Source organism: Tachypleus tridentatus, chromosome 6 (genome assembly GCF_004210375.1).
Source record: "Tachypleus tridentatus isolate NWPU-2018 chromosome 6, ASM421037v1, whole genome shotgun sequence".
Taxonomy (NCBI): Eukaryota; Metazoa; Arthropoda; class Merostomata; order Xiphosura; family Limulidae; genus Tachypleus; species Tachypleus tridentatus.
The window spans coordinates 39,925,553-39,948,972 of NC_134830.1; the positions used below are offsets into that span (position 1 = coordinate 39,925,553).

General features: G+C 33.8%; 2 protein-coding genes across 2 annotated transcripts in view; one reads left to right on the forward strand and one right to left on the reverse strand.

Moving 5' to 3' along the window:
* The window catches only part of LOC143252292 (uncharacterized), a 42,722-nt gene extending 38,008 nt beyond the window's left edge, over positions 1 to 4,714 (forward strand). Inside the window, exon 6 of the mRNA XM_076504204.1 lies at positions 1,858 to 4,714. Coding sequence (XP_076360319.1) covers positions 1,858 to 3,818 — 1,961 coding nt within the window. The 3' untranslated portion in view covers positions 3,819 to 4,714. The remainder of the gene's footprint in view (positions 1 to 1,857) is intronic.
* LOC143252293 (N-acetylated-alpha-linked acidic dipeptidase 2-like) overlaps positions 1 to 23,420 on the reverse strand; it is a 50,959-nt gene that overhangs the window by 730 nt on the left and 26,809 nt on the right. The window contains exons 12-18 of the mRNA XM_076504205.1: positions 22,385 to 22,449; positions 19,554 to 19,636; positions 18,952 to 19,042; positions 11,336 to 11,591; positions 10,758 to 10,839; positions 9,662 to 9,754; positions 8,411 to 8,603 (exon numbers count right to left, since the gene is read on the reverse strand). Of these exons, the coding sequence (XP_076360320.1) occupies positions 8,411 to 8,603; positions 9,662 to 9,754; positions 10,758 to 10,839; positions 11,336 to 11,591; positions 18,952 to 19,042; positions 19,554 to 19,636; positions 22,385 to 22,449 (863 nt within the window). The remainder of the gene's footprint in view (positions 1 to 8,410; positions 8,604 to 9,661; positions 9,755 to 10,757; positions 10,840 to 11,335; positions 11,592 to 18,951; positions 19,043 to 19,553; positions 19,637 to 22,384; positions 22,450 to 23,420) is intronic.

Below are 23,420 nucleotides of genomic sequence, written 5' to 3' on the forward strand. Positions count from 1 at the left end.
TTAAGAGCTCAGAACATTTAAGTACAGTTATGCGTATTAGCAGTTTATAAGTTAATTTAATTAATACTGATTAATGTGAATAATTTAGTCTCTTGATGAATATAATAAATACATATTTTTTATTTTATGTTTTTTTTGCTTTATTTTTGAATAAAGCCTCATTGTTATATCTGCTGTGTTGAGCCCCGGATTTTAGCGACGTAAGGTCGTAAATTAACCGTTGTCTCACAAGAGGACTCTTGCTTTAAAAGCGATTTATATTGCACTTTTATCGGTTATTTTTTATATAATTTCACCCACTTTCTGAAATAAGAGTTCCGTGCAGTCTATTAAAGCGACATCACGAGAGATCTGGTCGAAATAAGAGTTCCGTGCAATCTATTAAAGCGACATCACGAGATATCTGGTCATCGTAAATGTTTGCCTCTCAACATTTATGTATTATGCAAAGATGAATGTTTTGTTTTCTTAAATTGTTAAAGGGGCACGAGTTAACCGTGTGGCCTGTTACTTTCGTATTCTCCCACTTTAAGCTGTGATCGCGCAGTAATTGTGACAGTAAATTCCTCAGTATGAATGGTAGGTGGTAGTGTGTTTTTGATCGACTGCCTTCACCCTGGCCAGTAGGTTCTCAAACGGAACAGCGGTAAATCTAAGGACTTAAAACGCTAAAATCCAGGGTTCGATTTCCAGCGATGGACATATTAATTCACCCTATGTGGCTTTGCTCTAAACCATTATAAATTGACCTGTAGTCAAAATTAAGAATGGCGGAATATACGCTTAGTAGATTTGTCATAAATATAAAATGAAATAAAATTTGAAACTGTTTATTTCACATTAATGTAACAAAACTTTTTTGGATCTGAAGTTTGAAGAATAATTTCATATATGTTGTAGTATTTAAAAATGTTTTTGAGCCACTGTAAGCGAAATGCGCTTAGTACAAACTACTTGTAGTTTTAATTTAAAAAAAATAAAGTCACAGCTCTTAAGAGCATTCAAAAATAAAAAATAAAAACATTTTGATTACATTTATTCTGGTATTTGAAAAAAAAATGACTTTCACTTGGACAATATTATCATAATCCAAAATATATGACATATTACGTTTAGTCAAATAACAGATTGAAAATGATTTCCACTTGAACAATAGGATCATAATCCAAAATATATGACATATTACATTTAGTCTAATAACATATTGAAAAAGTAAAGAAATTGTGATTATCCTACTTTTTGCTTATTGAACTTGTGATTAGTAGTTACATACACGCTAACCTTATGTGTATTTTCCTTGCGTAAAAAACTGGCTGAGGTAATATAACTGGTTATTATTAACGTTTGAAGAACTACACACACACACACACACGCTGGGCGGAAGTGCAAAATCTTTATTGCTATGCATATTTCTTGAGTATTTTTGGGTGTCGTTGAACAATAGTGATTGAAATTCATGCGTTTAAAGTCAACAGAAAAATGGTATCTTTATAAATGTTGTCTTTGTTTCATAATACTTTTGTTGGCGTGTAGAGCTATTTATAGGTCGAGTAAGCGAAACCAAGTTATTGTACCTATTCAATAAAAAAAACATTACGGTCTGAAACAAATTATTTAGAAAACATTTCTATTGAAATATGTTTTCACAAAGCTCTGTATAAAGTGTAACGTTTGTGCCTCAATACATGTATAATATGTATACTTACTACACACGACTATATATTTGAAAAAGATATGACAGGTATTTGTCTTTTTTTACTAATTACATCCTTATAGTTTGGTACTATCTATAACATAAGCTCTTAAAAATCCAGCATTATATTCTATTGTCTTCTGACTGTATTATTTCCTACGCAGGTGATCGAATCTTGAAGGTCACAGTGTCTTTCTCCAGTATAGTATACGAGGATGCTCTAACGATATTAAGTTATGCTTCTCCTTATGATGTCCAGCTGGAGATTGAGAAAACTTCTGAAGGAACCCAGCCTATGGCTGCAGCTGGTAGACGTCTCACATCATCTAGCTTTAACAGTGGAGGACAAATACTTTTCCATCCTCTGTACCGTAGCCAGTCTATTGACGATCTTACTCAAATCGGAAAGGATTCCGTTTTCAGCCATCTGGCAGGACAGTTGACACTAAGAAATAATTCTAAGTTTACATGCAGAGCAAGGAACTTTCTGGAACAAGAACAAGAAAATTCGCTTACTATTCCAACTGGTTCTTTGAATGAAAGAATGCTGACAAGCACAACAGGAAAAGACGACAATTTTCCGAAACAACAATCAACGAGATCTTACCAAAGAAGCAAGAGAAGTTTGCTTTTAAGTGAAGAAGGCATTGACCACACCAGAAGGTCTCTCCAGATGTCTAAGTCAAAACAAGACAGTACTGATGACCTTGCTAAAGCAAAGTCTTGTTCGTCCTCAGAATCTAAATTGTCATTAAGCTCATCTTCCATTTCTGCCAATGACATCCTGTTAGACAATGATAAAAATAAAAAACAATATATTACTAATAAGATTATGTCTGAAGAAACTGACATGCTTCGTAATCGGAAAGTTCAAACCACTGCTCACGTTCATCAGATCATGATTCAACGTCAAAATCAACCAGGGAATATGTATTACAAAGACCAAAAATCCACAACTAATAAGTCTGGAAATACATTTTTAAAGGACAGTGGTTTATCTAAAAAAGACAGTTATACAACAAATTTACAGAGCACTGATCAAAATATAGATGTTGATTCGTCTCTAACATCTGACAACTCTGAAAGCTCCTATAAAAAATCTTTGGAAAATGCAGATGAACAATTACATTTCAAGTCTTCATCTCTGGGAGATTTGACCGAAATTATAAGACCACTTAGCCAGCCACACATATCTTTTGAACGTGCCGTATCTTTAGACCTTAATAAAGAGGGATTAAGTAATGGTGATCTTCAGCATCAAACAAAGATGTTGGAAAATTGTATCTTCATCCCGTCGGAATATAAAAACAATGTCAATCCGGAACACTCGTTATGCAAAGACTTTTCTCGACGGTCATTGACATTAACTTGTGCTGACAACACAATGGGAAGTAGTTACACTAGTTCTGGAAATTTTATGCAATATCCTTCAGTTAGAGAAATAACGGAACAAACACACTTTACCCAACCAGTCTCCATTCGGTCAAAACATCAACCACCTTGCAAATCCCCCGAATTGCATGAAAACTCCGTAGACCATACCTGTCAGGAAACCAAAGAATTAAGCCAAGTGACGAATAAAGAGATGCTACGTACAGTCGTAGATGCAACCAGATCCGCATTAGTATCTTCTAGTTTCAAAGACGGGCTCAAGTGTACAATGTCTGGTGCCATTTCAAGTAATACCGCTAAAGAGTCGACCATGAGAAAAGAACATTCGTATGACGATGACCTGCTTTTAAATCCAAACCAATTCAATCATTCTAGCGATAAAAAACTTATGCAGCAGTCAGAACACGGAGGAAAGATTGAGGAACCACTTCTGCTTGATTCCCTTGTTTTTCCACCATCTGCTCAAAACACATCAGTCTCTCCCAGAGTACCGTTTCCAACTCCCGACACACACGAGAAAGAAGTGATAGAGATCAGTAGAGATGAGCTTGATAGTGTTATGATTTCCCACCGAGAGTTTCTGTTGAAACAAGTTAATAAAACTGGGTTGTGTGGTAACTTGAACTGGAAACCAACGCATGAAACAGCCAAAGACATTGAATTTGAGCCTTGGTTTGTAACTGATATAAATCATAATTGCAACGAAAGAACAAACGAGATTTCTGAAAATTGATAGATACAGCAACAACATTCCGATGACTGTATTAGCTCTGAAGCCTCAGGTTACGTGGCGAAATCAGAAGATAGAAAAAAGAAAGCTTTCGCTATATCTTCACCAACATCATCTACAAACCGTCCAGGAAAGAAGCTCAGGTCAACGTTTAGACTTTCCTCCGCCTCAGCTAGGGCGTCCACTTTGACAGGAGGTCGATATCTGAAACGAAGCTATTTTTTATAGATTGATATTTGCGTGGTACTACTTTCTCAATGTTAAAAAACACAAGAGAAAAGCAAAAAATTCTTGCCGCTATGTTTTTCGTTCCGTAATGTTTGCAACATTTCATGTGCCTTTAGCATATAATTAGAATTAAGGGAATTTGTTTTATGTGATACGAAAAAGTAAATCCCTGTTTTGTACAAGAATATTACGTTAATAAGGTGACCAAATTAATCGGCGATACCCACGATTAAAATAGTATGTCAAGAGCTCTTTCGCAATTTGCCCTTTATTAAATATTCCAAAACACGTTTTGTTACATTCCAAAGATATTTTCTCTCACTATAGTGTATCTCAGGATTTACCTTTAAAATTTATTTTCGTTATTTTGGACATCGCCATGTGATTTTCAGTGGTAACTATTCGACTGAAATGTAAAGTAAATCTATAACAGTATAAATAACCATCTTTTTCTTATTATTCTGTTACCATATTCTAACTGAGATATAAACTAGATACCTCAGTTTGACTTCTGTAAAGTTGCATATGATAAAGGCCATGTTACATACAGTTGCGTATGAAGTGTATGACAGACTGTAATACTTTAGCGTTCTCAGTTTTCACAATGTAAATGAAAAACTGATTTGTTGTCGTTTGTTACACCAACAATAAAACAGATACCTGAAGTTCAATTGTCTTATGGAATGTATTGTTGCCCTGTTTAGTGAATGAACAATACTTATTCAAGCGTTGTATTAAATCATATCAAAATTTATTTTATGGCTGATTTTCGTTTAACAATTCTTCTATTGTTTATGTTCGGATGAAGACGTGTACTTATTGCAGTAAGTACGTTTAACAGAATAATTCACTTATACTGATTTTTATTAAACATGAGCAAATAAATAATTTGAAAGTAAAGATAGGTTTTCTTATATGTTTTTGGGGCTCCAGAAGAAAACAGATATATTATCATTTAAATGTTAACTCTTAATGGTCATTACAGCTTTGTTTATTTTTAATTAACAATAAGATAATTGTGTTTGCAAAGAAACTAAAACCAGTGTTTTTCTGCAGGTTGTGTTAAACCAAATCTTTTAGGAAGTTATAATACTTTTTTGTGGTGGTTTGATAAAAAAGTTAAATATCAGTGAAGAGTAGGGATATCGTGAAACTACTTGTCTTTAGACCGTTTCATTTCTATCAGGTCATCCCTTCAGTAATGTCCGATTTGAGGTTCAGAAAACGAAAAACGATTTCAAACCTTTGTACTGTTATTTAATCAATAAAGTATGTTCCATTATTATTAATTACTTCCTGTCAAAGATTCACAAGTATCTGAATGTCACTTATATAAAATTTTTGTGGTCTTGAGGAAAAGATTGTAAAGAAGGTAGTTTTAACATTTTCATGTCTTCCAAGCTCTTTTCCATCAAGATAGTTTGGCAAACTTCGGAAAAGATGATAATCAGATGGGTCAAGGTAAGGAGAATAAGGAGGATGTGTAAGTTTTCCCCAGCCTATCTCTTCAATCTTTGTAGATGTGAACCTTGCTGTATGGGGCCGTGCATTATCCTGGTGTAACACAACACCTTTACGATTGATCAAAGCAGACCTCTTTTCCTTCAGTGCAATATTCAAGCACTCTAAATGTAACAATAGAAGTCTGATGTAATCGTTATATTGAGTGACACAAACTCAAAGTAGATCACATCAACAATATCCCACCAAACGCTTAACAAGACTTTCCTAGGATGGAGGACAATTTTGGGCTGTGCTTTAGCTAGTTTACCTGCACTGCGCCATTGTCTGCAGCGTTTAATATTTTTAAAAAATATCTATTTTTCATCTCCAGTGATTAACCTGTCAAAAAAGGTGAATTACATTCACAAGAGTGCAGAGAAGTGCAAATGTCCACTCTTGCTTTAAGGTTAGCTTCTGTCAAATCATGGGGGACCCATTTTCCAAGTTTTGATACCTTTTCAAGCTGTTGCAGATGACTGTGAACTGCTGTATGGGTTGAATTAAGCTTCCGTGCTAGTTCTTCAACTGTTACAGCACATTCTTTATCATGTGCAGCCAACAGCATGTCATCATTAAACTCAACAGGACGACCTGAACGTGGTGCATCACTTAAGCTCACCTGATCTGAACTTCTGAAACCACCTTCGACATTTTTCTTTCATTGAGAGACTCTGCACCATAAACAGCTTGAATGTCTCGTGTAATTTCTGCTGCACTGTTGCTTTTTTAAACTCATAAAGCATTATATGCCTAATGTGTTCCTCAGACTCATCCATCTTCATAAGGTTTTATTTAAATAATTATCTGAAAATGAGGAGTTGGGTTAGTTACTTTTATTTGTCTGAACATTTTTATACACGTTCTACTACATATTTTAATCATTAAAGCCTTCTACAAAAGACAGAAATGATGATACACTTTCTGTATTAAATTTTCAGACATTACTTATGGGATGACCTGATGTAATATGTTGACGTTTTACATATCTTTTAATATACATGAAGTTGTGAGTCCTAAAACTTACGACGCTAAAATCCTTGGTTTGATTCCCCGCGTTGTGCATAAAAAATAGCCCAATGTGGCTTTTCAAAACAAAACAAAACTTAAAGGCTGAGCGTGGTATAGTACTTTACGTACTGGATGAAAAGGGCTATGGTTTGAGTCGCGATGGCTTTGAACACTGTTCGCTGTTTTCAGCTGTGGTTGCAATATACAGTTAACAGCCAATCTCATTAAATCGGTTCAAAACTGATTGGACGCCTTCCTTCTGATCAGTAGTTAAAAATTAATGTTAAAAAGTTAAAAACAAACCTGTAAGCTTTAGCTGATTGGGGCAGTGAATGACATATATAATTATTCACTAAACACTTGCAACTTTGATTTTGATTATTTCTAAGATTAAATGTGTGCATTTAAGTATTTGTGTTTTAAAATTTTCCCTCTTAAAGCGCTTCTGGCTGCTCCCGTTTGCTTCCTTTGATTTTAATGGTCCGATATCTTTCTAAGCCAGACCTCGACAAATACTTTCCGACCTAGGATCCAGGTCCGATATAGAAAAGTTATGGAATATATTTTGAGTCGTTTGTGTGGTTATAACACGGAAAGTGCAGTTTTACACTAAGAAACAAAGGGTTCATTATTGAACTGTATAAAACAACACAAGTTTAACTTGAATATGAACAACTATTAAAAATAGTAGACCAAATAACTATAACTTAAGTGTATTCTTGCAATAAATAAACGTAAGATGAAAATGATCACTGGTGTTGATAGGACAAATAGGTTATTTCAGAATAGGTCTGGTCTACTTATCACAAGAACACTGTACAATGAAAATAGGTTATTTCGGAATAGGTCTGGTTGTTTATCACTATAACACTGTACAATGAAAATAGGTTATTTCGGAATAGGTCTGATCTACTTATCACCACAACACTGTACAATGAAAATAGGTTATTTCGGAATAGGTCTGGTCTACTTATCACTACAACACTGTACAATGAAAATAGGCTTGGCCTAACTTCATTGCTGTATGTACCGGGAAATAGGGTCTAGATATACTTATTTACTTCAAAGCAACGAATGAATGCTATCAAGTTTAAACACGCACACGATTGGGTTAATTAAATATGTGTGTGTGTGTGTGTGTTTTCTTATAGCAAAGCCACCTCGGGCTATGTGATGAGCCCACCTAGAGGAATCGAGCCTTTATTTTAGCGCTGTAAATCCCTGGGTCAATTGAGGGAAAAAGACAAAAATGGCGCAAAATTAGAAGCGTGTTGAGTTACCGCATTAATTTTAAAAAATGGAGTTCTGAACACACCATTAAATTCCCAGAAAGAAAGTTTGATTTCGGACTCGAAGAACGCAAAAATATAAGTGTTCTAAATCTGAGTTCTGTTTAGCACATCCCTACTTACTAACAAAATGGGATTAGATAATAGGCGTCACAATGAATTTTTTTGTCGTTGTGGCTACTTGGCCTCCGCAATTTCTCGAGGCCTGTTCTAAGCAAATGTGCAAGTTTGATTATTAACTGCTGTTTTTGCGCAATGAGCTACACTCAACAAACTGTCAAAATCAGGTGTGAGAGAGGCTAGAACCGTCCAAAGATTAAGGATAAGGTAAGAGAAGCTGATAAAAACAGGAAATTATTTCAATGAATAGCTTAACGAGATCTAGTCTTAATGAATTGATATGCATTTTCATAATTGTACTTTGTGCCACTTTAATCAAAAAAATCAAATAAAAAACCAATTATAACCACAACTTGACAAATAATTAATACAACTTCAGATATCGTAAATATTAACATTTTAAAAACAAATGTTTTGTAAAAGACAATTCCGTAAAAGCTGATATACTTAAATAATTTCAGTTTCTTCCAAATAATCCGCGGCTGCTCGAATAATAATCATCAAGTCCGAAATATGTCGCCTGATTTGTTGCCACTGTTTTTCTTTATCCATGGGGTCTAAAGCAAACATAAGATCTTGCAGTTGAGGAAAACCAACGTTGGAATACGAATCGTACTTACTAGGAGCAAACGCTACATGCCTGGTATGGAAAAAGAGAACAAAAGAAAATGATTTAATTAATTTCTATACTAACTTCAAACGTATACATTTTGTGTTGTAAGTATTTGAAATGATTTAATAGAATATCACTTCTTAAAGTCCACTATCATTAACATGCACGTGGTCAACTAAACATCTAATTGGAAAAGATTACCGTACACATACCTGTATTTTCTAAGAAATGTATTAACTGAGCGATTCACGTACCACGTGGATAAAATTTCATTATTTTGTCCTTAAATAGTTTTTTACAAATATTGGTTGTCATAATACTGCAAGTTACGTTCCTTTAAGAAATTATTTCTCTTGGACGAAAAGGTGATTATTCTTCTAAACATAGTCATCCAATAAATATAACACATCAACTCTAAATTTAAGCCTTCTAATAACCTTACGATGAAAAGCTCAGTAAAAGATCAAATGTAATTGACTCAGGAAATAGATTCTATCTATATTTGTCTAATATATAAATTCCTATTTATCTCAACAACACTAAAAACAAACGAAATTATTTCCACGTGCCTTTCGCTGAGTAAGCATAACGTAAGAATAACTGAAGCCTTGGTAGACTTAAAAAATTCTAATATAAAATTAAAAACGTGCATTTCGATCCATACTCTTTGATTTAAAAAAAATTCAAACTTGGAGGTTCATTGCTTGACAGGAATAATTGTACAGTTATTGGTAACTGTAAAACACTGTTTTGTAACAAGAATGCGGATAGTGTTGTATGTAAAGATATCGTGTGTATATATTTACAAAATACACATGGGAAGTATCCGCAAAAAATAATATAAAATATTGTGGAATTTTCTTCATTTGTTTAAAGATTAGCAAAGTATTATAATTTTCTTGACTTTAATATGAATATTAATATCCAAATGACAATAGAGTACATAATATTCCGTATTAAGAAATTTTAAAATAACTTAATTTTGACAAGTAAACATATTTCTATAAGATTTGAGTTCCATGAACCTGTGACAAAAATGAGAACTGATTTTTGTATCCAATTTAGACATTCACGGCAAAAATTACCTTACAAAGTATCGTGGTGGTAAACCTTCAGGCTTAATGAAGATCCTCTCTATCATCATCATCTGGTCATTAGCTTGGCGGACCGCCAGGGGGCTGAAAACAAAAATAAAAATATAAAGTTCCTGAAGAAGAGTGTATGTCTATTTTCTTACAACAAAGCCACATCGGTCTATCTGCTGAGTCCACCGAGGGGAATCGAGCCCCTGGTTTTAACGTTGTATTTGTTTTTGAATTTCGTACAAAGCTACTCGAGGGATATCTGTGCTAGCCGTCCCTAATTTAGCAGTGTAAGACTAGAGGGAAGGCAGCTAGTCATCACCACCCACCGCCAACTCTTGTGATACTCTTTTACCAACGAATAATGGGATTGACCGTCAAATTATAACGCCCCTACGGCTGAAAGGGCGAGCATGTTTGGTGCGACCGGGATTCGAACCTGCAACCCTCAGATTACGAGTCGAACGCCTTAACCAACGTGTCTCTAATTTTCTTACAGAATGATAATTTTTCGAAAACTTCTCAGATCATAGCTTCACAAAATTTTACTTACCACAGAAAACTTTTTTTTTCAAGTACATTTTAATACGACTTTTCAATCAATCGCATGTATCGCTATAGTTTTTAAAAAATACGGTTTTAATAATTGAAATGCAAGTATGCTTCATTTTGTACATATTATATTGAATGCAAAATCTTTACTGTTAAAAGTCTAATATATTCTTAACAACCGACCTCTTAGTGTGAGTTTTGTCGAACTGAAAGCCTCGCCATAACCAAAATTCATGATGGCGACCAACAAAGTATACTGAAATCACATTATCGTATTCTACATAACATTTTTGATTTGATTAAGTATCTGTTCTAAAGTCAAATATTTGATATACATTTTCTCAGAAACAACTTCTACTACATTCGCCTTGAAAATCTATTGAAGACTATTCTCAAAATTTTCCATTAAACAAACATTTTAAAGTACTAAACATAACAAATGAAAGCAATACTTTTCTACGATGTATAACCTATATTAAAACCGCTTCAGACTAAAGTGATTTACTTTAATCTTATATTATGTATACAATAAAAATAAACAACATACTTGGTCAGGTCAATATCCTCTAATCTTTTGTGCCAACTGTCAGCTGCGAAACTAAAGTTACGAATTGCTCTTTGTAGGAAATCTGGAACAACCAATTGAAAGTTTCATAAAGCACTTTTCGTAACGATGCCACAACTACAAAAACAGTATTTCATCATTATAATGATGCATCATATATAACGACCTTTCTTTTTGTGCATAACATTTCTGTGCATAATTTAGCAAAGCTGCATAACTGTGGCATGCCCAGGACGATTATCGAAACCAGATTTTTGGCGTCTTAAGCTTGCAGATTTATCTCACAGCCTTTGGGGATCGCTATAGAAATGAAAAGGCTTAATAAATCACATTCAAATATTCTGGCTAATCTTTTGTTCTTCAGACAGGTAGACGCATAGTAAATGAAAACAAAATGTTTGTTTGATATACGGTTATAATTTCTTACAGTTCAATTGAAGTTAATAACCGTAGGTAATGTCTCTTAAGAAGTAAATATTAATTTTATTTATCTGTTTCACAATCTTCAATCTTTTGAATGCTAATAACATTATGGCTTCAAAGAACAAAAAAATCAATACCTAGTGTAACGTTGTTGTCTTTAAATTTCTCAATATATTTTTGTTTGACTTCTTCCAGTGATCTCATTAGCTGCACGCCATAATCTCTGAGGTTATAGGGTAGAATAACAGAGCCACTTAGCTGGTGTAACAGCAGGCCACTAAACTGGGCACAGTTCTGATGATACGTAAATTTCGGGTCTAAAATTTTGGCTTGCATGTCAAAGGTGTCGAAAGCTGTATGATATGCAGGGTACATAGAAACACCAGTCTTTTTCTGTAACAAAAATCCATAAAAAGACTCTTAAAAGTAACAATAGATACATGATTTAAAACGTTATTTGTGTCCCTCTAATCTAGTCAAGTAACTATATATTATTACTTCAACCGACTGAAACTTTTCCTTTTGTTTTAGTTTTTTATTCAAAACTATACGTCATGTATTCTAAGTAAATCTTCTACTAAAACAGTTAAGCCTATATCGTTAATTTTAGCTATTGTAATGTAGAAAACAAGCAAATAAAATGGAAAAAAACCGAGAACAAACATGAATCAAATATAGAGAAAGAAATTGTATGAGTGTAGCGAAATTACCAAAAATTACAAATAAGAAAAACAAGACACAAATAAATAAAATATGTATATTACTTATGTAAATACTTCTGTCTAAATAATTAATATTATATATAATAGAAATTAAAAGAAACAAAACGTATTTGTTCAGAGGCAAAGCGTACATATATAAATGTAGGGAAATTAATAAGTAATGAGAATTCAGGCATAGGGGAACAATGAAGAGTTAGATTACATTTTAACATACTTGTTTATTGCATCATAAAAGCAAACAAGGGAAAAAATCATATCAAATTTTGTGATATTACAATTCTCTAAAACCATCGTTAAAATCGTTCAATCCTAGAGTAATATTTGAAAAGATGGTATAACTAAAGACATTTCAAATTGGCTATGTTTTAATATGACATTGAACCAACAATTAAATTACGAAACATTCTGCACTGTTTGTTTTAGCACATCGTTAGGCATTGAACTAGCTGCACTGCTTTCAGCACGAAAAATCGAAACCCGTATTTTAGTATTGTAAGTCCCGTAAACTTAACTCTGACTCACGCATTAGGTGTATATCATTATGCATTAGTCACTTAGGAAAATATCATTATGGCAGTTTTTGAATTGTGTCAGCATTAATAAATGTCCCCCGCTGGTACAGCGGTAAGTTTTCGGATTTACAACGCTAAAATCAGGGGTTCGGTTCCCCTTGATGGATTCAGTAGATATCCCGATGTGGCTTTGCTATAAGAAAACAAAGCACACACACACATTCATAACTACCAAGTTTGGCCGAAGTACATACATAATTAAATCGCTACAGTGAAGATAACCGAGATGTCAAAATATCCCTTCACCAATTTCATTGCAGATGGTTCGTAGCCATCTGTACTTTCTAGAATAAATACAATGTAAATCTATAAGAACTGTCATATTTTGAAAAATTGCTTAAATCCTGTGTTATCAATGGAAAAAACACACTGAATTTTGTAGATACAAATTAATTGATATTGCCATTATGTACGCCCAACCCCCCTCCCAGTGGTGGGCAGAATACAGACGGCCCACTGTGCACCTTTGTGATTAACCACAAGCAAACAAGTCGTTATGCTCCGATCATTTTCAAATAATAAATATTGGCCTTGGCTCTGAAACACGAGTTATAGTAGGACAAAAATTATATTATAATATACATATTAATTTACTATAAACATAAACACGCATATAATTTTGCTAGTTATTGCTTGAATTTTTGAGAACCGAATTCAATATCGAGTATTAATTTTATCTTCAATTCGAACGTTAGAAAACATTAGACAAGATAACCATTGAATCTTGCGTCCACTCATCATTATTTCTTCCAGAGATCTGGATACTTGTTGACAAATAAACAGAATTCAAATTATTACAGATGAAATAACGTTAGAATAATTTTAGTTGTATTGCTCTGTAGGGGGACAGTAATCACATGCAAACAGCCATGATAACCATACAAGCTGAAAATGAAGATTATATTTTATTATGTGAGCTATTTTCATGTATAGATGCCACGTATCACGAGATAAACAAACACGTATCCCAAGTACTAGATTTGTTCCATGTCTACAGTTGGCTTATTTTTCGCCTCTATTTTACTCCTTCCAGGTGTCGCCAGAGAAAATGGAAATGAAGATAATATAAGCCATTTTCGCGTCTTGCAAACCCGTATTCCAAGTACTACACTTATCCCTATGCTTACGTTTGGATAGCTTTGGAGCTCTATTTTTAACTCTATTAAGATCCCATTTAGGTCTTTTTGAGGTTCTTATAAGCAGTAGATGGGTCCTGCTTCTGTCTTATCTTTATAATATAGCTATTACTGCTTCAGTTTCAGTTTGTTATTCTCGCTAATGGTCATTTTCAACACAGTAAAAATAGGAACTGATCTCTGTCTTTGTAATTATCTCTAACACCCAATATTACTCTGAAGTCTAACTATTTAACCTTTAATAATAAAGCTAATGAGGGGGGGGGGTATAATTCCTTGTTTGTTTTTGATTTTCGTACAAAGCAACACGATGTCTATCTGCGCTAGCCGTCCCTAATTTAGCAGCGTAAGGGTAGAGGAAAGGCAGCTAATCATCATCACCCACCACCGACTTTTGGGCTACTCTTTTACCAACGAGGAATGTGATTGACTACTACATTATAACGCCCTTCGCAGCTGAAAAGCAAGCATGCTTGGTGTAACTAGAATTCAAACAAGCGATCCTCAGATTGCTAACCGAGCACTCTAATCATGTGGCCATGGCGGGCTTAGATCACAATACTAAATTTAGGGTTTAATACCCGCATTGGGTACAGCGAAGTTAACTTTAAACTTAACAGTCACTTAAGAAAAACAACATCTGTTGTTTGTATGGTTCCTGAAATAACCGAGTTTTGTTGGTTTTTATTTTTGCCTACTTTTATTATTATTATTAATGTTTTTAATGAAAGTAAATCAAAACTGGCGGTATTACACACTAAAACATTACCTTGAGTAAAGTCTGTTTTGAAAGCATATAAAGACAGCAGGCTAGAAATCCACCGATTCAACAACTGGTTCGCCTTGGATTTGGAAACAAACTAGAAATTACAAGTTTTCTTTCTAAAAGGTTAGTTGGGTTTTATCACGATCAACTCAAAATTACCTTTACACTTCATAGTGTATTCTTGATAGCTACCAAAAAAAAATCAGAAATTGAAACGTAAGAAGTTTGTGCTAAATCAATGGAAACGTACAATTCTAAAGTATTTTATGTGTCTATTAAAAACACTTTAAATATTGATAGGTATGCTCGCCCTTTCAGTGGTGGAGGAGTTATAATGTGACATTATATTTGTTGGTAAAAAAGTAGCCAAAGAGTGCTGATGAGTGGGGGGTGATAACTAGTTACCTTCCCTCTAGTCTTACACTGCTAAATTAGGGACGGCCAGCGCAGATAGCCCTCGAGTAGCTTTGTGCAAAATTCAAAAGCAAACAAAACAGTTAGTTTCCTGATTTTCTACCATTTTTATTCGTTTGTTTCAATTTCCATGGCTATTAATTAATACTTATTGTACTTTGAAATAATGTTCAAGTGTTTCATACCTATTTTATTAGGCCTATTGTTTATTTACTTGAAGTATAAGTAATACTTTAAATATTGTTATTTTCCTGTATATTTACGTATAATAGTAATATTTTTGTGCGCCTTGGTATGTTACGTAATCTTTTAATCTTTAAAATTTTTAAGATCTTATGTTAAAATTAAGTTGTTTTATATTATATTTCTTTACTTCACACATTTATTGGTGAGAGAGTTTTATTTGGAAACTGAATACTTTGGAAAAATGGAGAATTATGTATTCCAGTAGTCATCAACCCCTTTATAATTACAGGTCAATTTCTTTTCGAAATATTTAGCATTGAATCGGGTCAGTGATAGTCATATATTTCTGAACACCGGTACATGTATTTAGATTATGTTTTTATTTGCATACGAGAAACAAAACTAATAAGTTCGACAAGTTTCAATATTTTTCCCTAAAATTGATCTTAAAATTCTCTGTAGCTGTGACTCACGGGTTGCAATAGTGAAGTCAACTTTTTGGCGGGTCAGCCAGAACATTGCGACGGGTCATAAATTGTCGACCACTGATGTATACCTTTGTCTTAGACTAAAGCCATATTTGAAAATCTGTCTTGCCCACTATGAGGAATCGAGCCCCGGGTACTTGCGTTGTAAGTATTTAAATTGACCCATCGGGGAGACGAAAAATGTTCTGTCGCTAGTGTTATGAAAATAGAAGAACGTTTTCCAGTACAATAAAGTTTGTTTTCAGTTTGTTGTTTTTTATGCGCGTACGTTCGTATATAAGCATGTTTTCCAACTATATTTGAAGAAACTTGTATTGTCGAGTGATATTTGGATTTTACGAATAACACAAAATATCAACAAGTTATTGTACTGTATATATATATATATATATATACACTCATGTGAAAAAGTTAGGACATCCTATGAAAGCCTGTGTATTTTTGTAACATTTTTGGATATATAGATATTTAATCTCAATTTCAACAATACTGAGAGATTATAGGAATATAACTAAACAATTAAAACTGAAGAAAAGACTTTTCAAGATCTTCTTTACATATAATTCTACAAAAATGCATATTATAACTGAAGAAAAAGTTAGGACACACTATCCCCTAATAGTTAGTGTTACCCCCTTTGGCTGAAATAACTGCAGTGAGACGCTTCTTGTAGCCATCTCCCAGTCTCTGACATCAGTCTGAAGAAAGTTTGCCCCACTCCTCAATGCAGAATTCTTTCAGCTGTGAGATGTTTCTTGCATGTACAGCGCGTTTAAAGTCACCCCACAGCATCTCAATGGAATTAAGATCTGGGCTTTGACTCGGCCATTCCAGGACTCTTCATTTCTCAGTTTTCAGCCAGTCCTTGGTGGATTTACTGGTATGTTTTGGGTCATTGTCGTGTTGCAGGGTCCAGTTGCGCTTCAGCTTTAATTTTCGTACAGATTGTCTCACATGATCCTCAAGCACCCTCTGATACACAGTAGAATTCATGGTGGATTCTATGATTGTGAGCTGTCCAGGTCCTGCTACAGCAAATCAGCCACAAACCATGACACTTCCACTTCCATGCTTCACAGTTGGTATGAGATTCTATTTCTTGAATGCTGTATTTGGTTTACGCCATAACATGTCCTCTGTTCTGGTGTCCAAATAATTCAATTTTGGACTCATCTGTCCAAAGAATATCATTCCAGAAGTCCTGGTCTTTGTCTACATTCTCTCTGGCAAACTTCAGTCTGGCCTTGATGTTTCTCTTGGAGAGAAAAGGTTTCCTCCTTGCACACCTCCCAAGCAAGTTAAACTTGTGAAGTCTTTTTCTGATTGTAGAGGCATGCACTTTCACATCAAGAGTAGCCAGAGCCTGCTGTAGGTCCCGTGATGAAATATTAGGGTATTTGGAGACCTCTTCTAGCATAATGCGGGCTGCTCTCGGGGTGAACTTGCTTGAACGATCAGACCTGGGCATGTTGGCAGTTGTTTTGAAAGCTCTCCACTTGTTGACTATTTTCCTGACAGTGGAATGACTGATTTCAAAATATTTTGGGATCTTTTTAAATCCCTTACCAGACTCATAAGCTGCTACACCTTTCTTTCTGAAGGCCTCAGACAGCTCTTTTGCTCTCATCATGGTGCTCACTCTCACTTCAACAGTCAGGAGCACACCAAACTAAATGACTGAAATTCAAAATGTTGAGTAACAATCTTCTAATCATGGCACCTGGTGTGATACACCTGTGTGTGAGTTGAGCCATTTTAAGTGAGAATAAATGTGGAGGCGTCCTAACTTTTTCCTCAGTTGGAATATGCATTTTTGTATAATTACATTTACAGAAGATCTTGAAAAGTCTTTTCTTCAGTTTTAATTGTTTAGTTATATTCCTATAATCTCTCGGTATTGTTAAAATTGAAATTAAATATCTATATATCTAAAAATGTTACAAAAATACACATGCTTTCATAGGATGTCCTAACTTTTTCACATGACTGTATATGCCTAAGAGACTAATGACCATCTATTCGCAAAATTCCTCTTACAGACTAAGTCCGATTTTGACGAAACTTAGTACGGTTTCTCAATATCGTAAGGGCCTGACATGGTTAGGAGATTAAGGCACTCGACTCGTAATCTGAGAGTCGCGAGTTCGAATTCCCGTCACGCCAAACATGCTCGCCTTTTCAGCTGTGATGGTCAATTCCACTATTCGTTGGTAAAAGAGTAACCAAAGAGTTGGCGATGGGTGATGATGACTAGCTGCCTTCCCTCTAGTCTTACACTGCAAAATTAGGGACGGCTAACGCAGATAGCCCTCGTGTAGCTTTGCGCGAAATTCAGAAACAAACAATATCATAAGAAGAAGTTCTTAAGAATGTTTCGTTAAAATTGGGTCTCTTACACACATGATATTCATGGCATTGTCAAGAACTGGATCACCTGACAACATGTTCATACTCCTAAAAGAGTCAGGTAAGATAACTCACAGTGTTGTATGTCAAGTTCTTTAGTCAGTAATAAGTTGTTTTAAACGTTTATTTATATTATATTGGTTGAGGTTATCATAGTAAAGTAACTGAGCAGAAGAATCAACGATACCTATGGCACAAAAAACTGTCACAAACGGCGTCTCTATTTCATGAACAATAAGCATTATGCTTGAATTATAACAAGATAAAGTAACGTACACGAAACTGTTGTGTAATATCTACGTAAGATCAAATTACTGAATGGTGAAATATCCAATGTAATAACATACTAAAAACCAAAACGTAAAACTGTTAATTTGTATAATACAAGACTTGTACTTTTAAAGTGTAAACCTGTTACGCCAATTTTTCCTAGATATCAATTATATACAGAATTGCCAAATCTTTCTCTTTTAAGAATAATTCTATGTTTATTATCGCATTAATTATTGTTTTGTAAGCTCATATTAAGTTCTTTATGAGTTTTTATTTCTTTATTAGTCTATGCTTCAGAGTTTGTGTAAGTCTTGAAAACCTACAAAACTTATTTTAGATCCTTTTATTCTGCTGTTAACTCTGTTTATTTTACAAAAAAGCCATGTTGAGCTATTTGCTATAACAAACGCTGAGTAACGAACGCGGACTTTAATGTTCTAAGTCCATCAACTTATTGCTTTCCGACTGGGGAAAGCGTGTATTTAACTTAATCTATATACGTAATGTATTTAACTTAATATATATACGTAAGAAGGATTTTGTATTTTTTTGTTTCAAAAAAGTACTTTTCACGTGGATTATTAACAAACACTGTTTCAGTGATTACGTAATGAACCTCAAAGTTGCTCATACGTTTTATATAATTTTATTTGTGTATAATAGAGAAATTACTCTGTTATTCATATCAGATAGAACGTTCATATTGCACTTTAAACTTAAAGCACTACCTCTATGTCTCCCCCATACTCTTCATGAATGTAAGCTTAATCTCGTCATCAGAGTCTCTTACCTTGTCAAAACCCCACTTTATGTTGATGGAGGGTACTCCAGCATAAAAAGCAAATGGTGCGTGGTCAGAACCTGACCTCAATATCTGGACTCTAATGCGGAATTAGATAAAGAATAGAGAGTTTAGTTCATCGATACAAGTTTAAAAGTTAGTGAATACAAAATAGAAATGAAAATTATATAATTATACATTTGAAAGGGGATTGTTAATGGCTGTATCTACCCAGAAAGTTTGTAGACAACATTCCTAGCTGATGAAGATCTTGCTTCAAACGTCGTCCAAAAAAAAAAGTAACTTTCTTCAGATTAACATTTCTTTCAAACACTTACTTATTTATTCTCAATTAATGTTGATCCATTTCCGAGAAGATTGAACGTAATGTACTAATCGCAGTCAGATATTTCTTAAATTATCACGACGCATGATAAAAAATGTCATGGCTAATGCACGACAGGAAGACATTAATACACAATTACTTATTTTAATTACAACATTGGTGTTATATAACATCGCGGAGTAAGATAAAATAAACAAAAGATCACAGATACGTTTGAACATAGACAAGATTGAGAATGACTGTACATGTTGCAAGTTGGGCTTACTCTGGTTCAGCGTCCGTTTCGTTTGTAGTTGCGGATTTCCAAGTCTCATATAAAGTTTTCTGTGGGTTAACGGGGTCTGGAACCTGTGAATTAATAAGTTAATGACACTATACTATAAAATAATAATAATAATCTATTGTCTTTCAATGTCAAGGTTAAATCATAATCTTATAATAATGGACTTAACGCGTATGTTAATATCTATATGTAACCAAAACTACAGAGAAGTCTTTAAGCATTAACATATTGATACAGAGATGGGATATTGATTGTTTAAAAACATCTCTACACTATTAGGATGTGTTTCAAGCTTAAGAAGATGATACGAAAGAAAATTGTGTTAAAATAGAACAAGATCTCGATACCAGAAGTAATCATTGTTACTTGTTGCGACATCTATAGAATTGTACCACAAACAGAAATCCATGAAAATATTTCACTCTTTAGGTATTCCAGATTCAGACAATTAGAAAAATAACTATGCTATGTGCAATAACCATTTCTTTATAACACAAGTACTCAAATCACAACAAGAACGTGACTTTTACTAGAAATGTAGTGAGGGTTTGATTATATTTTTATTATATTATTTTTATTATATTTTTATTATATTATTTTGATTATATTAATTTTTAAATGAAGGACTGAGAAACTGGAGTTCTTATAAAGCTAATATTTTACTCAATAAACGATAGCACCTTTAACATATAAAAACATTATAGTTTATATCAGTAAAATGTATGGATATTTTAAACTCCGTACCTTTAATTATTTTAATGCAATAAGTTATGTTTGAATAAAGAGTACAATTCGAGCTATTGTTTCCTTGTTATTGTTATTAATCGTTGTATTTTTCTAGAAAATGTTCACTTTTTTTAGAACCTTTCGAATTGTTATGAATACTATGATTATTGATTACTAGCACAAACAGTTTCCGCTAGTAAAATATATTGGAAGAAATAATTTTGGTCTACGATAATGGTAACCATTTTATATTTGCACATTTTATCTAAAACACACAATATGTTAGTGTTAATACAGCTGTTAATATGACTTAGTTAATCAAAAGGTTTATTAGTAAACCGATTCACCTTTCATATAACCAATACAAAGACTGTTTTATAACTATTTATATGATGACTTGTATATGATAACACAGTGATGAATCTCTGCAGCGGTTTACCATGAAAGGCACCACAGGGAACATGTTTATATTCTGTACATTCAGTTCAGACCGTCTGACGTGCAGTCCCGCTAAGGAAAGGACTTATAGATGGGGGTATTTCCACAGCCTTACCGAGGATAAATGTTCCTATAACTCATAACTAGTTTGGCAAACGATGTAGTGCCAAAAGAAAAAACACTTTGGTAAAGGATGTCGCCAGCGTTCTCCATGGAAACAAGAAAGATCGTCTAGCAGAGTGTTAGGACAGCAGCGAGTTCATGATCCAGGTTATAAGCCTCTACAAATTAACATATTCATCCACAAAGGAATATTTTGGCTACAAAAACAATAAAAACAAGACTCTCCAACTTTGACTCAAATATTTATCGTGGTAAAGCATGGCATATCTCTAGGTTCCATTAACGACATAATATTCAAAGATTTGAGGTTAATAAAAGCTTTCAAAGACACTGCGAAATCAACAGCTCTTTTCATGAGGAGGATTGACAGTGGGATCACAGAAATCCCATTTTAAATATGAATATTAATCATATCTTCCGATGTAGATTCAAAAACAGTTTTGCATCTTCAGTCTGCTTACATACGTTCGTGTACAGTAATGAGACACTGGAGATCTTCTCAGCACACATGGTCTGAGATTTCCCAAAACGTTCTCTATAGAAATTTTCGCAATATAAATTGCGCAGGTGAGGAATACGGCGTAGTAATTATCAATAATGGTCATCACAAGAAAATCCATTACATGATGGAAATAATGATTTCAAGTTCAAAATGGAGCTCTAAACAGTACACCGTAGTGGTCTGCTTACACTTGAAAAACAAAAACCAAAGTTAAAAATAATATGTTCAACATATTACTTCTACAAAAGCCTTCAGATAAATATTTTGCAACTTTTTATTTTACTATTACATACTGTCATATAGCTATATTTAAAACAAAATGTTTGCCATATTTCTGGTCTACCCATTGCAATTTAACTTTTCTCTTCTCTAGAAAACACCACACAAATGTATATCATGTTTTAAAGGCAACATTCTAGTTTCAGAAAGCTGAACGAACACATGACGGCATGCAGCTGAACGTACCAAATTACATGAAACGTTTGTATTATCGTTTCAACTTAAAAACGCAAATTAAAATTCTTATGCGTAGGAAAAAAACCGAAATCCTAACATGCACATATTATATTCATACATAAGACTGCATAAATTCCATAATTCGAGAGAATTTGCGCCAACTTACCATTCTCGTAGAAAAATTAAGCTTATTTCAGTTTGTTCGATTTGTTATTGTCGTGAATTTGTTATTTTGTATTAACAAGTCAAACTAATAAGTTGGATGTTTTTCATTTCATGTCGAAAAGTTCGATTCGTTTCACATCATATCTTTTAAGAACGTGAGAACACGTTGATTGTGAAATATATAATTCCGAGTTTTGAATAATTAACTTATATATTCAACTGCTCTTAGGTTTAACATCATGCTAGTTAGGACTACAACGTAGAAATGGATTGCGAAGAATATTTTCTAATTTTGCTCAGAATAAATACATATCCAACTGTTTTCTTCCAATCACAGAAATATAAAACTACTATGGAAGATCGTTCAGGATTCCTTTCAAACCAACTGCAACAGTAAACTCACCATTTTTGACGTGCTTCTAAGCAAACTCGCCAGTTTAGGGCTTGCTTGCGCCCGAAACGATGAACCTGATTGAAAGACAACGTAAATATTAATCTATCTAAATCACCAGAATTTATTTTTTATGTTTTTATTGGTAAAACAGCAACTATAGATCACACGAATTATTTTGAGTAAAGTTTGAGATTTCTTTACTGTCGAACCGCGAAATTACACACTGTTCCCACGCTGGTATTAAACGTGTTCTAACATTATGAATAAACTTTGAATTACAGTGTTATAAGGTCTCAAACGTATCTCTGAGCAACAAGGATCCATTAAAGAACTCCCTACGTTTTCTTATATTTGGTCTAGTCAAACTTAGTTTGAGAGCTGTTTAGTCAGTAACTTCAAGTAAACGTAGAAACCAGCTTCTGGTGTCCAAGCAATCCAATCTCAGTAATCACTGTTATACGTAATTTGATATTTAACTTTGTACTAATGACTCCGAAATCTTGAACTCAGCTAATGCTGAAGACATTACACTTAGTAAAGAGTATCTCATCATATATTGACATTTCCTGTAAATTAACGTGTTTTTTTACCCTAAACACTTCAAAAGACAATCAGATCCGTTGTGGGATTACCTGTTCTTTCATTACTAAATAATTCTAAATCAATTCCTAAATTCAGACACAAACAAAATTAAGTAACAACAAGGTAATAATAACTAAGTTTAAACACAAAATAACAACACAGTGTTCACTAAAAAACACTTAAAATGTTCAGGAAAACAATCAATCCAGGTGAAATGCTGCTCCAGTTAAAGACAATCAGAAGGACATCAGCTGTAAACCTGTAGGTTACAATAGCAGTACTGAGCAGAACACAGAAGCTAAGTGTGTAGTGTAGTGATTTTTTAAGATAAAATAAACATAAGCAGGAGCTAATAAAAAAAATAACACGAAAATTCCAAAATCAAAGTGATCAACTAATAGATCAATAGGAAACCCATGTGATCAGAGGATGTTTTGTACTGTGCACAGTCTTCCAAGAAATA